General features: G+C 36.6%; 1 protein-coding gene across 1 annotated transcript in view; it reads left to right on the top strand.

Moving 5' to 3' along the window:
- CDK17 (cyclin dependent kinase 17) overlaps positions 1 to 18,654 on the top strand; it is a 96,088-nt gene extending 77,434 nt beyond the window's left edge. Inside the window, exons 6-17 of the mRNA XM_082491267.1 lie at positions 3,594 to 3,650; positions 5,300 to 5,414; positions 5,932 to 6,026; positions 6,904 to 6,966; positions 10,084 to 10,207; positions 11,203 to 11,323; positions 11,860 to 11,957; positions 12,268 to 12,373; positions 13,169 to 13,211; positions 14,439 to 14,529; positions 14,751 to 14,828; positions 15,260 to 18,654. Coding sequence (XP_082347393.1) covers positions 3,594 to 3,650; positions 5,300 to 5,414; positions 5,932 to 6,026; positions 6,904 to 6,966; positions 10,084 to 10,207; positions 11,203 to 11,323; positions 11,860 to 11,957; positions 12,268 to 12,373; positions 13,169 to 13,211; positions 14,439 to 14,529; positions 14,751 to 14,828; positions 15,260 to 15,297 — 1,029 coding nt within the window. The 3' untranslated portion in view covers positions 15,298 to 18,654. The remainder of the gene's footprint in view (positions 1 to 3,593; positions 3,651 to 5,299; positions 5,415 to 5,931; positions 6,027 to 6,903; positions 6,967 to 10,083; positions 10,208 to 11,202; positions 11,324 to 11,859; positions 11,958 to 12,267; positions 12,374 to 13,168; positions 13,212 to 14,438; positions 14,530 to 14,750; positions 14,829 to 15,259) is intronic.
- Positions 18,655 to 20,394: the final 1,740 nt, after the last annotated feature.

Here is a 20,394-nt window from a genome sequence, read left to right as displayed (position 1 = left end):
GGCCCTGAAGCAGCGTAATGTGAAGGCAGGTCCTCCTCACTCTTCTTTTTGTATCTGGTAACAAATTTTGTCAGCATTGCTGCTGAGATGATAGATTTTAATTGTTCTTTTTTAAAAAACGCATATGTGGATTCCTAAGAATATGAATGAATAAATTCACATGCACTTTTTCAGATTACTAGGTTATTTCAAAAAATAAGTCTTTCCTGGGAGATGGCGGAATGAGGATTCCTATACTGTAATTAGAGTGTAAATGCTAGAAATCCTGGATGCTCATATGAAATATGCCTAAAACAGTAAAAAAAAAAAAATAAAAATTGTCTTATTTTTACAAAAATTTAAATGTAAATGCATGATTTGATCTGACAGCTCTCTGACTGTTAATCAAGATAATTGCTAGACCATTAATGACTTCCTGAGCAAATTCATTGGCAAGCAATTCTTTGCAGAGAAAAACCAGATAGGTTTATGAAATCCACATTATTCATTTTTATTTATTATTTAATGGCTTATTTGCTGAAAAATAAATATGAAAGTACGTGTAGTGAATTAGTTTTATTGACTGTGAAATATCTTTATTTTATTCTTTGTGAATTAGTAATATCTGTAACAAAGCAATGGTTGAGTTTTATCAGCCCGAAAAATTTTACCCTGAAAAAATACAATTTAGTGTGCTAGACTGAAGCTCTGATCTGCACGTCGCCTTTTACAAGAACAATATTAAAAGAAGAAAAGATTGGATCAAAGCACTGGGAGTAATAATAATGTAGCAAGCTTAAATATTTGTGCCAGAATTTCGTAGCTATTAACCACTTAGTTACTGATGTTGCACTGAACTGAGGAATAGAGTTCCCCAAACCTTTGCTTTTCAGGTGCTGGTGAAGTACCTTTTCAGTAGAACCTTTTCAGTGTAATATAGTATTTGAGGACTGGGGGGATTTTGCGATGTATCTTAAATCCCCTTGGTCATTTGACGTTGAGCCCCAAGAGCAGTTCTCCCCTCTTTACCTTCTAGAAGACAGACAGAAAAACAGTGCCCTCTAATGAATATGGTGTGAGTATGGAATTAGTTTCCTGTCACAAGGTAGTTTTGTTTTGCCTTTTAAAAACTCTTTCAGGGCTTTAAAGTCTGAAATAAAACCTGCCAGCAGTGCTGTGGTATGCAGGTGTGCATTTGCTGCATTGTCCTTTCATGATTTCAAAGTAACCTTTAAAAAAAAAAGAAATTCAAGGACTCATTATTCTGAGATTGTCATTGAAAGCTTGCTAGCAGACTGTTAATTACAATATATGAATATTGTGCTCTGCTTCAAAGGCATGTCTCTTTTCAAGGCTTAGTAGGAATCAAAGGAAAAAGGCTATAAAAAGTATCAAGTGAGGACTTGTTATACTTTAGGTCTGGTGTATTTCTTTGAAATACAAGAAAAAAAATTAGCTTTTATGATAATTGTATTTTGTGTATACGTGTACAGTATTGCATGCACGGTAGCATAGGTGTAACACTTATGCACCAGCCGTTAGAAGTAAAAGACCATAAATAAGGTTCATCAGTGTTTCTGTGTAAGTCAAGATAGACAGATGTGTATTACAGAAACATTAAATAGTTCAGAAATTATTTTAAAGGAAATCGATCTTCGTTTGAGGATTGTAAAAATTAGTTTTTCTTATGAGTGGTAGGCAAACAAAATGTGATTTAAAAAAATTAAACACATTCAAAGGCGGGTATTGGAGAATATCTGCCCTCTGTACGTAGGAAATAATTGTATGATTTTATTGTCTAAGGAAGGTAGTAAGTTTATTATTCTTGATGACAAACATCAATGTTTCTTAGAAGTCAGGCTTCTAAGTTGTGTTCCAGTCTGTCTGGCAGAAACAAGGCCAGCGGCCATGACTTCTTCTTTAGTTTCTCCTGTAAACTAAGCAGCCTATCTTTTTAATTCTAATGCCATCTAATATTCAGTTCAAGATACGTTTGTTTAAGTAGGTCAAAATGCACTTTGGAAACATAATATGTATTTTACTAACATTGTACATACATCAGTGGTATGTTTGAAATCTCACTGGAGTTATAAGGGTTGTCAAATACCAACTTTGCTTGTATTTTGGGATGAACAGCTTGGCTTCAACAAGCTCCTGAATATGCCTGATGCTAAAGTATCCTTACGCAGTTTTAAAACGTGTCGATCCTAACACTGATTTAATAAAGCAGAATGACTCTTAATACTATGTTAACATAATTATGTGTCCATTTTTTCTCTTGGATAGGTCAAATATGTTTACAGACAAGATCTTACACTTATTTCAGTTGTATTTTCTTGCATATGTTCTGTTGTTGTTTCTGAAAATTAAGTATTAATCCAGTCTTCTTAGTATACCTTCATATTACATCGTTGTCAAATCTTATTACAGTCAGCAGTATTTATGCTACACTGTGTTACCATGAAATAATATACAACTTTAACAACCATTGCATTTTAGGAGCAAATCAACGTATTCTGACTTGTGGACATAGGTGCTGAAGCCAGTCTGGGATCAAATTATTGTTCTTTAGAAAGAAACAGCAAGTGGAGTGCTATGTGTGGAAGTGGAAGGAGTGGGTGATGCTAGGGAGAAAACCTGGCACTTTTTTCTTAGTGTATATTCAATTATCAGTAAAGCAAAACCCCATAAAGCCTATGAATTTTGGGGTTTGACAGGGTACAGGCTTATCTGCACCGTGTAAATTGATTTAATTTTTTTTTAATTTACATGTTTTACATGTCTACTTTCAGTATTCTTCACACACTGTAAAAACGGGATAAATCTTTGGTGTAATTGCCGTGGTTTTACATGAAAATAAGTGTAAGAGATAATCATACTAAATATGAGAGTAGCGGTGGATTTGAACAGGAAGAGAGTAATGATTATACAGTCTTCAGAAAAAGGTGTTATATAGGTAGGCAAACCCTCACAGTTTGCATTGCAAAGCTAAGTTGGCAACAAAAAAAGAGAAGGCGAATAGATACAAGTAAAATACACAAAGATGTGGAGTTACGAGCCATGAAACATAAATTGTTGAGACAAAGCTGAAGCTTGTGGAGCAATGATGTTTAGGGATTTTACTGGCAGAGTTTTAGACCAAAAAACACTGAGGGGTCAGAATGGGAGAGGAAACTTGGAGCTGAGATCTTGAACGTAGCAAGTAAAGTTATTTTGAGAGAAGCAGCAGCGTATGGTTATGCTGAGCAAGAGAAAGGATGGAATAGTGTGAGATTAATTCTGTGCTTTAAGCTGTAACAACATCATTAGTAGTAATCAGGCAGGAGGAGTGGAGTAGACTTACGTAGGAGGTAGGGTAAAATGGGGTTTTGGTCTAAGTGTAACTCAGTACATACAGTAGACTGGCCAACAGGCTGAGCATTAGGCTTGGAGGCTGGGATGCATTTGTATCATAAAGCGCTACATTGTTTTTAAAATAGCAGAATTGTGGGGTGTTTGGTCAAGTACTGTCAGGTGTTTTTCTGAAACAAAGTTTAGCTTGCTGATTATATAAATACTTGTATAAATAAAGTGTTCCCTTTTAGTGAACAGTTTTCCATTTCTTTTCATTGCAGTCCGAAATTGGATTTGGAAAAATGGAAACCTATATCAAGTTAGAAAAGCTTGGAGAGGTATGTATAGCTTTCTTTTGAAACGATTACTGCTTTGATGACAACATCTTGTGTAAAATTTTATGTAAATGTTAACTGGAAATCTCAATATCCCTTGAAATACCCATTGAATTTATCTTTTCAGTAAACCAAACACAGCAGGTGTAACAGTGTCACAACCGCACAGAAGTTCTATGTGTATATAGTAAGCAAATTAAAAAAAAAAAAAAAAAAAAAAAGGCAGGAAAGCCATTACTGAGCTGGGGAAGAGCAAGACTCCAATAGCAAATGATCTGTGACCTTATTACCTAGACTGGATTTGTATGCGGATAGACAAAATTACTCTGTTGATAATAAAACTAGTTCAGGCCGGTGTCCTCCTGCTGTGATTTAAGTGTTAGGGAATGCTCATGCTGGACAAGAAGTCAGTGCTTGCAGGGAGCGAGCAGCAGCTATGCATGTTCTGGTGGAGAAGCCTGTGCTGGGCATGGTACCCCATGAGGTACCTGACACTGAGTTTGCCTTTCCTTCTGGGAGGGTAGCAGTACGGCTTTCTACCTCCACTCAGCCTCTGACTTCCAGAGAAACGGTAGAATTCAGGAGGGGCCAGGTGTCAGTCCTGTCCAGTTGGATTGAGGTTGGCCAACGGCATCAAAAACGGACAAAGAGCACTGGAATGGGACACACTGAACATTGCAGGAGGGAGCAGGGCTGGTCAGCATCTCTGCTGTGAAGGGTGCAGCCAATCCTCTGTTTGCAATGCTTAAAATGCATTTATTTTTTAATTTTGCCTCTAGTACTTGTTAGATGGATCACTAGACATGACATAACATTGTGTATCTTTGGAGGAATGTTAATCTAGTAGCTGTCAAGTCATAGTTGCAGGTGTACATCATCTTACTTGCTTACACAGTCTAGTGGACTACGCCAGGTATGCACTGTAACCCAGGGCAGTTTCTGTGACTTTTGTTGCTTCCTCTTTGCAATTGCTGGGATTAGTTGTACCTACTTGCTATTTTGTCAGAATTTCTTGTCCTTATGTAACATGCCATGAGTGTTTTGAATCTCTTACTGTCTAAGCCAAAAAAAAAAAATAATGGAGAAAGATAAGCTTCATAAAATTCACTGTTCTTTATATCAACCAAAACTAAACTTTGACAACTCCCCCCCTCCTACCCCCCAAAAATAAAAATTCTCATATAAAACATGCAACGAAGACAAGAAGCTATCAAAAGGAGTTACATGTTTTCATAAAAGTAATGGAAGAGTATGTCTGCAGCCTTCAGAAACATAACTGCAGCGTAGTGTAGAGATACCTGAGCTAGTTTTAATCAAATAGAGACTTCCAAGAGGGTAAATGATCCCAGCAGTGAACTTTGTGAACTTGATGCTACCTGATCTGACTTCTTTGATAGCTATATGATGTATAGCTTTCCATGTAATTTTCAAAGTTGTTAAGCATACACATCCCTTGTGTCCTCTGTGTGTTCAGGTGTGCGCTTACAAAATACTTGTGTAGTTTTACCTATATCAAAAGAAGACAACTTAAAAACTATTCCTATCGAAAATGAAACCTATTAGAACCTCAGACAGAAGTCTGTTTTCTTTTGTAACTGATCTTTCAATGAAGGAACACATTGTAAGAGTTTCCTTCTTTTTCCATTTTGTAGGGTACTTACGCAACGGTTTATAAGGGGAGAAGTAAATTGACAGAGAACCTGGTAGCTCTGAAAGAAATCCGCCTGGAACATGAAGAGGGAGCACCATGCACAGCCATAAGAGAAGGTGATAACTTCTTAGAATTTCAGATGCTTCTGGCTTTCTTTTTGACCAAAGTACTGTTGGTACTTGGAAAAACATAGGTTACATGGGAGATTAATGACATTAGTATTAGTTTTGATGAGGAAAATTTTAGTCTAGACATATTCAAGAGTTAGTGTTTCAAATTTATTTACTTTATGGGGGGTGGTTGTGTTCTCAAATACAGTGTTATAAATGGGTGGCTTTATACTGAATCAGACTATTATTATTAACTTTCAGGGATTCAGGATACATTTTCCTAAATGACTACTTCTGCCTGAAATGTATAATTTAGAAAATATTTATGGTTTGTTACTCAAATGTCTGTTGTTTTTAATTAAATACCGTTCTTATTAACTTAATCTATGTGATTGCCATGTTCTTAAAAATAGCTTTTTAATTTTTCAAAAAAATAAATAGCTTACACATATGAACTTGCTAGAAATGCATTTACTGCTTATGCGTTTTGTGTTTATTTTATACTTACAATTCTCTTTTGCAGTATCATTATTAAAAGATCTGAAGCATGCAAATATTGTTACATTACACGATATTGTGCACACAGACAAGTCTTTGACTCTTGTTTTTGAATATCTGGTAAGTGCTTAAACAACTAGCAAACTTCACATTTGATTTATTGTTTCTAAGTAACACAGACATAACAAAATTCTGTAGTGTTTTTAAAAATACTGGGACTGTTACAGTTTTCTTCTGCATGTAGACTCATTCAGCTGAAAGTGAGAAAAGTGTATTCAGTTCTGAAATTGCTGTAAATTAGTAAATACTGTTCTGATCATTTCAAAGTTTCATTAATAGTTAGTGGTGATCTACTTGTACCAAAATTGGTAACTGTAAAAAGGGATAATCATACTATTAATCAAATGATGTATTTTTGTGTTATGAGATAACTCTCACAAGTTAGCTAAGGAAAAGAGTGTATTTCAAAGTAAACAACACATTCTGTGTTTTTGTAACAAACTTTTCAAGCAAGTGTCTACAACTACATATCTCACTTGCTCACCTCTTGCGTTGTAGAATTCTCACTTTCTCACTGGAGCTTTGCCTGATGATCTTTTTGTATATATAGTGTATATATACACACAAATACAAGCGTAGTCTATATATACGGATATAAGTGTAATAAGATGGATGAAGAAAAAACTCCTTACTTCCAATGTAATTAGAGTATATAGCAGTTTCATAAAATACTGTACCCACACACAAGATGGAGGAGAAGGCAATAACAAATAACGTTGCCTGAGATGATGCAGCTTGCTGGAAAACATGGGTATTTATAACCTATGGAAAGCCAGAGTTTTCTTCATGTTCAGGCTTTTGGGTTTTTTATCATTGAACATCTTCTGCAGGAAACTGAGTTTTCTGATTAATTATTTCACTTCTAAAAATAAATCGTATTTTTGTAATCTGTTGGCCGCAATTTTACTGAACAATTATGATGGGTTTTTTTTGACAGGACAAGGATCTGAAGCAGTACATGGATGACTGTGGTAACATCATGAGTATGCACAATGTAAAGGTGAGTGGTTTTAGTGACAGTGACCATCTTCCAGCTTTCTCTGTTCCAGGAGTTTCAGAGAACTTAATAAGTGGGTGCTATATGGTTTAGAGCTTTTTTTTTTTTTTTTTTTTTAAAAAAAAAAAAAAAGAAACTTCCTTTTTGACTTTAACTGTTTAACATCAGATGGAGTCTTTCTTGGTGGTTTTGATGGCTTTTAAGTGTTTAAAACACTGAAAACAGGAGATAATATAACTATATATTTTTATTCTCTTTGAAGTTATATATTTAAAATCAAAATTTCCTTAAAAATAATACATTCATAACTCTTTTCACCTCTTCTTGTCCTTCTGTTATTTTTATTAAGTCATGTCTGTAGTTTGGTATATCCTCAAATAAAACTGAGGAAAATGTAGCCTCAATCATGAATGTGGGTTTGGATGCCACTGCCTACCACACAAGTAAGAAATTAATAATACATATTTAAGAATGAGTGATGTTCGTCTTTCCATTAGTAATAAAATTGCAATTATTTTCTTTAACGTTTAATTGTGTGTTCCTTTTAACTGTGGCTGTGGCCAGGTCAAATAACTCAGTTTCCGATCTGGCCTGCTGAAACTAACTCAGGTTCAAGTGTTACCTCTCATGTAACAAGCAGGTTTTGATTTGGAGAACTGGAATAACTCTTTATATTCTTAAACACTTACGGCTTCATAAACAAGATTCCAAACAGAGGACAATACTGTCTTGAAATGAGTGGAGTTGTGTGAGGAGGCTAAGTTACCAGTACCACCCTGCTGTGTTGCAGCCTATTCTGGACTGTACCTTCAAAGCCTCTTCATTAAGCCTTGCATAATTCATGTAAGGAATGTTATTTGTATGGTACGTGTGTTTGAGAAACTCTTCCATGCCTCTTGACAAAAATTAACTTTAAGCTGTGATCCTAAAGAAGAAAAACCATGAGTGTGCACACGTGGTAGGAAAATCACTTTTATTCTTACACAGTAGCACATGGCACAAATGTGGTTGACACCACAATGTACTAAATACTGTGAAGTGATGGGCTTTGTGTGCATTCCAATAGAGTTGTCATCCTTGGTTTTGGCTTAGTTGCATGTTTGAGAAATCTGTTCTTAGTTGAATTGCGTATGGGATTCAGTCTAGATATTGGTTACTACTTGGATAGCTTTTTCTTTTATTCTGTTGTCACATTACAGCAGGTATCTCTAGGGAAAGGCATTTGCCCTTAACCTACTCTACTGCTTCCTTTGAGAGTCTGCAAAAGGAAATTCTTTAATTTGTACCTACTTCAGAGAGACAACAAAAAACATAATTACGCTTGTGTTTTTAATTAACTATGAGTTAGTAAGTAGAGCTTTAAGCTTAACAAATACAAAGAAAACCTGTAAGTGGGAACCTGACTCCTATAATAAGTGCAGTTAGAGAACGAGCAGAATCTACTTGTGGTAATCCGAGCTAAGCAGAGGAACTGTTTTTCCTTGTTTGCCTATGGTTTAAGCTATGCCCTAAGAGCAGATTTATATGGTCAGTACCTTTGGCACTGGGAAACCAGAACAGCTGCTTCACTGTGGTAGCTGTAGGTGCTTACCTTACAATAACTGGGGGGGGGTTGCGTCATTATTAACATTTGAGAGACCTCACTGTCATCACTCCCCTCATATTCCTCAGGTAATATTAGTTTTTTGAGTTTTAACAAAATGAAGATGTATAAAGTAAAGATGTGTGTGATCTCTGCAGGTATTACTGTTTCAAACAAAATTTTGAGCTAATACACGTCATCCTGTGCATTTCCAAAAGGATCCCTGCCAACTGCGGTGAAGATCCACAATTTCTGTAGCATAATCTGCTTTGCCTTCTTGACTAATCCTTGCAGTCCTGGTGTACACTAGAGATGGCTATCAATTTCCACAGCAGTCCCATTAATATCACTTGGGACTGACTACCCCTTTAACAGTATGGACATGAGTAGATGAAACAAAGCTTGTTGCTTCTGAGCTTCAAAAAAGAAAAGAGAGAAAGAAAGAAAAAAAGTCGATCCAAATTCCTTTTTTCTAGAACAGATAAATCCCACGTAAGCAGACTGAGAACAGATGGATGTAACTGCACCTGCTGTGTATTTATCGAGTTTATAAAAAAGAATTCGATGGTGTCACCTGGTACAAAAATAAACTGATGTGTTAGAAAATGATCATCTAAAAACATTCTAGTGTTTCTCCTCAAAAGTCCTGTTACATGCAGAATTTTTCACATTGGTAAACGTTGCTTTCTGTAATGCTCTGTATTTTTTCATTGTACATTTGATCACCTATACTGGCTCAGAACCGGGTAGTCATTGCTGGCATTCATCACCCAACAGAAGTCCCACGTTCAAGATCAGACCCTTTATACGTATAGAAACTGCAAAATAGTAGTTCTTGAAGCCATGATAGAATAAACTTGCTTGGCTGCCCTCTGCTAAACCTTTCTTCATCCCTTAGTACTTTTACATCTATAAATGTGCAGCAACAATATGCATGACTAAAGTTGCTTGCTTGGCTTGCTGTTCCAAAGGACGAAAATAAACCTGTGGGTATCAAGGTGAGGAGATGAATATAAATTCCAGAGGCAGTTGGGCTGTTTTAGTAGTCCGCATTTCCCCATTTCTGTATGTTTCATGAGCTTGTGAATCCAAGTGTGTTTTTCCATTAGTGTGCCAAAACGTTCTCTACATAGTTTTGCACAATCGGATAGAAAAGACGCTGAGCTGCATTTTCACAAGGGATTCTGTGACAGAAGGGAACTTGAGTGTAGTCAATTACCTTTGAAAGCATTAGTGTGGGGAAGTGCATTGGTAAATGCTTACGTAAAAATAAATAGCGCTGTGGTTCTTTTCAATTAAGCAGAACAAATTACTTTAAAAATCTTTGTTGTATAGTGTTAAAGCAGTGCATTAGCATAAAGGGATTTTAAATCTGTAAACAATAATGATGTTCAGAATGTGTTCATATGGAAAAGTAACTTTTTGTCCTGCTTACGATACAGAGACTTAACTCTACAGTGCCCAAATGGGCTGTTATAGTCATGTAATCTATAGATTAACACTTTTAGTCTAATTTAGATAAATGTTCTCTTTTGTAGCTATTTTTATACCAGATTCTTCGTGGTTTGGCATACTGTCATAGGAGAAAGGTATTACATCGAGATCTGAAGCCACAAAATCTACTAATTAATGAGAAAGGAGAACTGAAGCTTGCAGACTTTGGTATGGCTTGAAATTATTCTATGAAAAATATTTTCTTCACTCAGCAAAAAAGCGACATCTTTCCCTTATAAAGGAAAGATGACAACATGTGGTCTGTAGTGAATTCATGCATTCCCAGATGGAAAATGAAAGTCCGCCTTTTACAGGATATTAGTAATCAATGTACTACTGTATTTATAGGTAATACTGTCACTTGACTTGTGGTTTGAAAGTAATCCTGCAGCTTCCTTTGAAATTGGCACTTAGTCAAATTGTTAAGGTGGAGCTCAGGTTGCTTTTCCTAACACTCCAGAGTCACTCCAAAGGAGAATTACCATGATGGGAGAGAGAGTCTGTACACATGCTAAATTGTCAGGTGCTACTCCATCACTAATACACCAAGTTCCTTTGGGGTTTCCGGTAAAGTGGGACATTCGCAGTTTCCTGTTACCTTCTGTATCAGGAAAGTCCTTTGAATGTTGTGCTGCCACTGGTTTTTCCCCTTGTGCGTGAGTGGAAGTTGCTCAGAAGTTTGCATCTAACACGATACACCTAAATTTTATTGAAGATACTACTGGTGAACTGACAATGTTAGGGTGGAAAACCCCTGCTGATCCAACACTGATCTGGTCTGTTTCCAGTATTTCATTATTCATTTGTTGCCTCTTGCAATGTAATTCTCAAATGGCAATAGTGCGGAAGGGTTTTCACGGGTAGGAGGTGTCATGTTGATCTAATGCTTTGTGGTTTAATGAAATTTATAGGGTTACACCAGGTTTTGATCTGTTTACCTGCTTCTGTGCTTAAAAATGCTGATCAATAGATTGCTGTGAATACTAAGAGGCAAATCACAAGTTGTAGAAATGTATTTATTAGGGCTTTTTAATAAACATTACGGGAAGGTATTTAGCAAGTGTAATAAGGTTGATTTAGCTCTTAAATTCTTTGTCAATTTCATGGAAAAAAAAAAAAGATTTCAGCAAGCTGCACGTGACTGTATTTCCCTTTTTATCAAGGATTGGCTAGAGCGAAATCTGTTCCTACAAAGACCTATTCCAATGAAGTTGTCACATTATGGTACAGACCACCTGATGTTCTCCTCGGATCTTCAGAGTATTCAACTCAAATTGACATGTGGTTTGTATAGCTTTGACTAATTTAAATTTTTGTTCTCAGTCAAGTTGAAGAAACGTCAATTATTTGTTATTACATAGTAGCATTCAAATACTTATCCTGTGAATTTTTGAAGGCTACAACTGAGTTAGATTTTCAGAGAAAGGATTTGCAGACAGGGAAGATGCTATTACTTCTGTGTGAAAATGGAGAGAACTTTTTTATTGCTTAAAGTAAGCAGGCATTAGGCCCACAGTGTTAGGGGAAAAAAACCCAACATGTTGTCCTAATAACATGATATTTTACTATAAACTTTAATATAATCGATAAACTTGACATCTGCAGGAAGAGGATATAATACAGCTGTGACATAGGTTTTGTTTAGTCTTTGACAGTTCTTTTATTGCTGTATATCTTTCAAAACAATAATTTTAATAGCAGCATGTGGCTAACAACTGATTTAATAATTTGTTTTAAGAGAAATCACAGAAGTCTTTAAGAGCTGAAAGCTTAAATTGTTGGGTGGTTTCTGATTTATCTTTTTCTCTGTTTTTGTAAAGGGGCGTTGGATGCATATTTTTTGAAATGGCATCAGGAAGGCCTCTTTTTCCTGGTTCGACTGTTGAAGATGAACTGCACTTAATTTTCAGACTTCTGGGTAAGTGGATACTTTTAGCAGTAGTGTTAATGCTATATGTATGTTCTTGTAAAGACTTTTCCATGAGAACTGTAGATCTTTATCTATAAACAATGATATTTTATATTTCATTATAGTTAAGGTGAATGAGCATACTCTTGACAAAAAATGGTTGAGCTGAGTGCACAACTGAGTTTATACAACATAGATTCATTGACTGATTATTTTTTCCTTTCTTTCCTGTTTAAATTAGGGGTTTAAATACTTATGTATGTCGAAGTTGTTTCTTTACTTTTTTTTAAGTTGAATTTGTTGCTTTTTTTAAATGCAGGAACCCCATGTCAGGAAACATGGCCAGGCATTTCTTCCAGTGATGAATTTAGAAACTACAACTTTCCTAAGTATAAACCACAACCCCTCATCAACCATGCGCCAAGGTACTTTGTGTTTTATTAATAGAAATATGCATCCCTGTGGCTTTGCATATTTGCAAATGTGAACATTTTTCCAAGTACGGTTTGCTACTGAATGCTGGAAGACTACAGATCAGGTGTGTTATTGTGGGCAGATACTAATGCAAAGCCTAATCCCGGTGCTATGTGATTACTTTTTCTAATATCATTCAAGGTACCACAGCTCCATAATGACCTATAGAACTGTAAACTACGATTAATAATTACTGCATAGTAGCAGTATTCACACAGCGCTTCATAAATAACCCAGATTCTCTTCTGTTGTGTAATAGCCCCATTGTTAAAATGGCAAGCTTTCCTTGACCAGTCTCTTGAAATTATTCAAGAGGAATTTGAAGGGTCTGCACAGTTGTTATAAATAATCTTTATAACAAAGACTACCACATTTTTTTATCAACCCTGAAGAAAAAGATCTGACATTGTGTCCTTCTAGTGAATGAGTAGTGTTAGGCTTTTAAAAAAAAAAAAGGTTTTTTGCTAAAAGAAATGATCCAGGTCAACCTAGTAAGTCACAATGCAAAGCTCGGGTTTTGTCTGTCCCCAGTGTTTTTCAAATGGTCTTGTTCTGAGATATTGATACTTGTATGTATATACATTAACATGCAGAAAAGTTGTTTAGGTGAAAGTATTTCTGTGTTTAAATTGAATTTTCAGGTTTGATACCATTTAATGGAGTCAGTTCCTATGCAGTTTTGCTTTTGTAAATACAGTTAAATAACAGTTTTAAATTTTTTAACTGTTTTTAATTTTTATTTTTAGGCTAGACACAGAAGGAATTGAATTGATAGCGAAGTTCCTTCAAGTAAGATGTGTTTTGTGGCTTTACTTTATAAAAGTGCAAGTTTAGAGTTTTAAAATACTATTTACAAAATACATTAGAAGCTATAGTATCTGTTAGATCTATTTCAAAGTGGAATAGGCAGCTGAGTCTGTAGTGGATGATGGGTTTGGGAAGAATGACAGTTTTGGGAAGCCTATGTGCTGTAAGAATTTTAAACCTGATGTTTAAATTCTATTCTTATTTTTTGCCAGAACTGATTTCTTCTCTTACTACTTTTTGTAAAAATAGACTTGATGGTATGTTAGCAATTCCCTGAAAAAACTAAATCTCTTGTGAAATACTGTATTAAAAAAACCTTTTAAATACAAATATGAAATTTTTGTAACATTGAACTTAGTAACTGCTTCTCTAGTAGTAAGCTAAGGTGGAATATTACTCTTTGATCTTGCAAACTGTATTCAAAAGGTGAAGTGGTATGTGGGTTTAATCTTCTAACCTATATTAAAAATGAGCCAGGAGCAAGAAGAGGGGAAGCAAGATGGAAGGCCAACTCTTAAGTCTTTGAGTAGATGCAGAAGCACTGCAGCTGCACAGTGTTGAAAATTCTTGGTACATAAGGTGGAGTGCAGTTAGTCTGCTCTGCAGCTTATGATTTAAATTCTACATCAGGTCTCCCTCTATTTATACATTGTGTCAGAACAGGACTCGCAGTCCTTGTTTGGACTTTGTTCTTATTTGTATATGGCTTTTAAATGTCTGCTTTAATTGTTGTCCAAATGTCCACATAGGCCAAGCAGGAGACACTTGAGCACACGTAGAAGACCGTGTTGTCTAAAGTTCCATTTTATGCAAAACACTGCAGCGTAGTCCACTGAATTAGAAAACTTCTGTGATCTCATGTAATAGCATTTCATTGCAATTTAATATCAGAACATAAGGCAGACAGAAGTCTGTCATCTAATCATTGTTAGATCTAAAAATAAAGATTAAGTATATTTTTGACTTGCATCCATTTACAATAGTTATTTTGACTATTTTAGCAATCTTGTTATATGTTGATAATACTGATTTAGCTAACATATGTTAGATTTTCATGTGTGAAATAAAAGTAGTGAAAACAAATTTGTCCTAGTGAGTCGGTGGGAAACACTGAGCAAGTAGAACTCTGTTTCTCCCTTTGATTAAATCACTTGATGCAAAGAGTTTTTTAATGAAAACCAACACGCTTGTATCCTTTTATGTTAATAGTATGAATCGAAGAAGAGAATTTCAGCAGAAGAGGCCATGAAACATGCATACTTCAGAAGTCTTGGAACAAGAATACACACTTTGCCTGAAAGTAAGAGGAGTAGTAAAGTAGCAGAGTATTGTTGAGATAGTACATTCGCTTAAGGAAAAACTCTCGAAACTAATCTATTAAAGAAGTCTGGTATATACTGACTTAAATATTTGAGAGTAGGAAACTTTTTTGTTATCTAAACTGCGTAATTAAGAATAGAACTTTGTTCAGTAAAGCGTAGTTATGTTTGGATACGAATTAATTTCTTTGTTACATTCCAGGTGTTTCAATATTCAGTCTAAAAGAGATTCAGCTGCAAAAAGACCCTGGCTTTCGAAATTCCACTTACCCAGAGACAGGTACATAAAGCTTAAAATTTTCTCATATTTGGAACGGAATGCTGTGCTAGAGACACTGAAAAATATTTTGTTAAATTGGTCTGTGTGAATGTACTCAAACAGATATCAGGAATGATTTGCTCAGATTCCTGTAGACACATAAAAGCTAAATGCACAGAAGGAGGTGAGTTTTACTAGGGCTGTGCAGAGGGACTGTTAATATGAGAAAGTCTTGGCGTTTCAAACCATTACTGTGTGGGTTTAAAATGGTGGCAAAGTTAAAAAAAAAAAAAAAGACGCAACAAGTGCAGTTAAAAGGAAGACGCTGGTATTGGTTTAAACGCAAAGAAAGGCTATTCTCTCGAAATAAGAAGACGAAAAATGTAGATAGTAGTGAATACTCTGTTGTGCGAATGCTTCAGTTTCTTACCGTGGTCCATGTTCTGTTGTAGGCCATGGGAAGAACAGAAGGCAGAGCATGCTTTTTTAAAGTGGGCGACGCAGGGTCGAGCCCAAGCCTATCCTATCAATCGAGGACTCGGATCTGAAGGCAGTGCTCTCTGTTGGTGGACTTGGAATCGGAGTTTGTCTACACTGTCCTCTTCACAGTGGAGTCTTTTTATTTCCAACCTGCAGATTATGTTTTTATATTTGTTGTCACAGTGTGACAATTTTTTGTACAGTTGGTTTTAAGGTCTCCTCTGCCACTAGAGCCAGTAGGTTACAGCTGTTGATGTAACTGTAGCTGCAATTTTTGTGCAGGACTGAGAAACACAGTGCATTATTTATTGCGGAATCATTGCTGCTAAATAACTACTGTCTGTATAGTTAACACAACAGTTCCATGCCTGAAGAAGTTGCAATGGCTTTATAATATGTGAATGCATCTGTTTCTCTTCATAAAATGTTCTACTGCTGCGGGGTTTTTTTGTATTTCTTAACTGCAGTGTTTCCTGGAATGTAAACATAGCTTTGCTTGGCTATAGGTGAACCATCTTTAATGCTCTAAGTTCATGGCACTTAATTCCTTATTTAACATTGGAAGTATGTGTTGAAATAGCTGAACAATTATAATGCATATTATGTTTTTGAAAAGCACATGGTGTGAAAGTTGATTCAAACAAGTGAACAGTAGCTATTATTTGCTCTCAGATCCTACTTTAGTTATTGATAAATTAGAGCATGGAGACTGGATGTTAAATTTTGTCAGGCTTACTCCAGCATAAGATATTTGCACATTGTTGTGCATATGGGGCCTGCAGAAGCAATGACTTTTTTACCTTGTTTTTAACTTAGAAATACAAACAGCAAAAGGCTGATTCGTATACGTTGGACCCTGGCTTACTTTTGAAGTTTAGAATCTTTTCATTACAGAGGAACAGGACAACTAATTACAAGAACATGGGAATAATGTCATGCTTTTCCCACCTTGTTGCTCTCCCATTTGTGCATTACTCACTTGAAATCAACTGGAAAGATGCAAGTTTGGACTTGACAAGAACTCGCTATGCTACAGAGCTTTTATAATGGGAACTTAGAGAGTTTTTCAGATCTTAGCTGTTATCTGTTTACCAGAGATAGTAAACATGTTACTACTATGCTTATGCATCTCAGTGAGTATCATAAGTACACCCTTGGTGATGGTTACAGTATTTTTAAGCATTTGTGTTCACCTTTATGAACTTATTTGTTTAGTGCATCTTAAAGAGACTGTAAATCTTTATTGGTATATTTTGAAATGGTCATGTAAATCTTTGGCTGGTATATCATGAAAATAGTCATAGGTAACTTAATTTTTCCTGACATTCACTGTAAAACATTCAGGGGTCCTACCATTTCTGTTCAGGAAATCTTGTAGTTTATTGTTATTTAACAGTATTAAGTGAATTTTTGTATATTTCATTTTAACTTTATTTGTGAATAGTGATTGTGGCATGTTTGGGGGTGTTTTATTAATATTTCATTGATACTGGTAAATTTGAATTGGGATTTTTTTTTTTTTATTTTCCGGAAGAGAGAAACTCATGTGTAATGGTGACTATTGGACCACTACTGCTTTTCAGCATTTGTAAACCGGTTTTACGTTAAATCTTGTAGACCTAACAAACTGCTGTTATTTCTAACTGACCGACCTGTATTATTATTGTACTTTTGAAAGTATAAATATTATGTGGAATTCTTTGGTTTTGTTTTGAAATTTATAATAACAAAGGCCCTGTGTTGTTAAAAATACAGACTAAGTGAACTTGCGGTTCTTGGGGCATTGTTGGAAACGTTTAGTTAGATCTGTGTGTTGTGGGAGTCATCAGTTTGAACTTTGGCCGCTGTACTAATTCGTGCATCGCAGAAGTAGTGGCAGTGAAAAGTAATATGGCTCACCCGCGACTGAGGCCGTTCAGGATCTCGTCGTAAACGTGGTCCGCAGTCTAATTATTGGCAAGCAAGTCCTGCATGTCACACGGTATCAGAAGTCTTGCCTAGGTCTAGGAGCGTAATCCGCATCTCGGATACGTGCGTGGGTCTCCCACTGGCGCCAGCGGGGGCGTTACGTGTGTGTCAGAGGCAGATTTGGCACTGATGCAAAACCTTTGTCCTGAAATAGTTGTTATATATTTTTTTATAGTTGCTATGGATCTGATCTAGATTTTATACTGATTAACTTTGTAGGAAATACATTGTAGACGTGATGGTGTTGAAGAAAGAAGTATCAGGAAAACATCTCCTTTTTTTACAAAAGTAGTGAAGGTATAGAGTAAATGTTCACTGTGGATAAATGTGGGATTTAGCATTTCTAGAACAGTAATATTTTATAGGTCATAAAAGAACAAGTAATGTGACACTAATGAGTAAAGGACTTAAAGGTTTAACTGGTAAAATGAAGTGCATTAAAACGTTTAGGAGGGGATCAGCTGCAGCTAACAAAAGGAGGTTTCTCTTTGAAGTAGGAATTCAGCTTTTTTGTTACAGATGAAAAGATCTTCCAAAAAAATTAAGCATTCTGTTTATTATAAGGAGGTTTTTTCCAAGGACCTACAAGTGAATTGGTTTTCTTCATTAGGAAGTAGCTTTAAAGAATGGGTTTCTTAAGAAACTTGGCATCTGTGGTCAAGCCGGTTTCTTGTTTTTTTTTTTTTTTTTTTTTTTTAAAATTGTCAATAATTGGAATTCCTGTGTCAGCAGAGACAGTTCTGTGGCAGCTGCCTGTTTGGGGCAGTAGTCAGCAAGTCTGAAGTTGCTGGGCATTTCTCTGACATCCTTTTCGTGCAATTCAGTGTTCTGCCTCCTGTCTGACAGCAATCAGGCACTGCGGACGTGGTTTCACTGTCCCCAAGAACTGTAGGGAGTGCTGGCCTTTTTGGGAGAAGACCTCAACCGCGATGAAAACCAGCCAGATAGGTGCTAAAAAATGGCTGACTTTCAAGATTTGGTATGGCAGCTTTGGTTGAAGATGAGCGATCAGTTAACGAGGAATGTCCTGCAAGCTGTTGCTGATTTTAAGTAGTTCTTTTTAGAAGGTACCTGGTGTATCCCATCTACCCCAGGGTAGAATGCCGAGGCGCGCGTACAGGTGCGTGGAGGAATAAGGTGGGCTCGAAGGCAGGAAAGAAGCAGGTGGCAGTGAGGTTGCGTGCACATGCAGGTGGAGGCTGAAGGGGAAAGAGAGGGTGGGTGGAGGACGGGGATTTGCAGGGCAGGAGAGAGTGGGAGATGGAAGGGGCGACCCAGCTGCTCAGCAATGCTCCAGTGGAACGCGCGTCTCAACACAGCTGTGTTTTCTTTTTGTGCTGCTGTACCACAGCGTTAAGTAGCCAGAGTGTATCCCTGAATTGGGCAATAAAAGTTAAAAATAAACAGTTATTAAAGACTCAACGTACTTTGTATTTGCAAATCATTTGAAAAAGTGCAAGTTGGCATTCTTTGGGCTGCTCGCTTGTTGTTTGCGCATGAGTTTGTCAATTTAATGAAGGTACATTGTGTCTGGTTTGCAATGTTAAGACGGAATTAAGGTTAAGAATACATTCAGTTATTGAGGACAAAATATACGAAAGGTACATTGTAAATATCCCCAAGCTAAGTATTATAAACACAGGGAATACCCAGAATTAAGGTCAGAGTTGAAAGAAGTGCAAACAAATTACGGTATGGAAATGCACAGCTGTAGCCTATAGTGACAGTGAAGAAAAATTAGAATTTACCTTGTCTGTGACAACACATGGCCACAGACATTTGCTTATTTTATCTGGTCACCGAGGGGCAGAGTTGAAATCATTTGTGCACCTTGTTAGCACATTTCCATACCTTTTTTTTTTTTCCCCTTAGTACTGTTTGGTTTAGAAAGAAGTGCAACATTTCTATGAAATTTCTTAAATTTTGGGAGGAACTTGATTGCTTACTTTTTACAGATTTATTCCCCCTCCCCCCCAGTTTCAGCATCTGGGCTGTTAGAGATTGAATTCGGCTGTTTGGCCTCTATGTGGGTCACCTACATCCACGTATCTCACCAACATCCATGTCAGACCCAATTTAAGAGACTGACAAGATAAGAAGTATAGATTATAACACATAAAGGAAGCACTGGTGTGCTTCATAAAGGAAGTACAGGTGTTTAGCTAATCGGTGTGTTTTAAAGTAAGCTCTGGCTGTAGAGGTAGGATGACATTGAAAAGTATAAAAGCCAAGTAGGCACGTGGGCTTTGTAATTCCTACCATACAGCCTTTCCATCTGTGGAGAAAACACACTCTTGTTCTAGGCCACAGTGGAAATTCGTGTTGTCAGAACTGGGATTAGAGTTTAGCTATTCCAAGTTATGGGTTTTTTTTTAATCTTTTGTGTGTGATTTTTTCGCTGGGCTGTACCGTGCCTCTCTTGTTAACTGAAAGAAAAAAATTGATGTCAGTGGAAAAACGTGTACGGTACAATTTTCCATTATTTTCACATGTTTTCTAAAATCTCTTAACTCATTTAAGTTCTGTAATTTTTGAGCCAACTTAAAGTGTGAGTGCACACATATGCACATACTTACTCTTGTAAATAACTGCTTAATTTATTGTCCTGGCTGCATCCTCCAGAATCACTTAAGAAGCAGGGCTGCCTGAGCAGATTGCTTTTATGGCCCTAATGAAGTACGAGTCTTGTTCAGCTCCAGTGCCATACCTTGAAACGCATTTTTCCCCAGAGAGCTATGAAGTTCCTTCATTTGCTGTAGTGAGATCTTTTTGCTGATGGAAATGCCATCACTGCGGTTGCAAACGGGGGAGAATGTTCTTCCCTATTCCCTCTCCAACATGCCCCTGCGGAACACCTCCCTCCAGGCCCCGCGTGGCAGCCTCAGCGCTGCCTGCTCCTCCTTTTTCACACCCTGAGCTTGTTTTTTTCCAAAGACTTTTGTTCTTCTTTTCCATGTCCTTTTCCTTAATTTGCAGGAGGTGGCAGCTGGCCTGGAGCCATGGTAGGAATAAGTTAAGGTTGCGTTTATCCATTCGCACTTCTTGCAGAGTGAACACGAACTGATGAGAATCTTTCAAGAAAAAAAAAAAACAAAACCAACATATCCTGGAGTCCTCTAGGATGCTTTTCTACAAATAT

The sequence above is a fragment of the Vanellus vanellus genome (assembly GCF_965231255.1).
Source record: "Vanellus vanellus genome assembly, chromosome: 1".
Taxonomy (NCBI): Eukaryota; Metazoa; Chordata; class Aves; order Charadriiformes; family Charadriidae; genus Vanellus; species Vanellus vanellus.
Note: the sequence above shows the minus strand (reverse complement) of the source record. Positions and strands in the feature narration are given on the sequence as shown.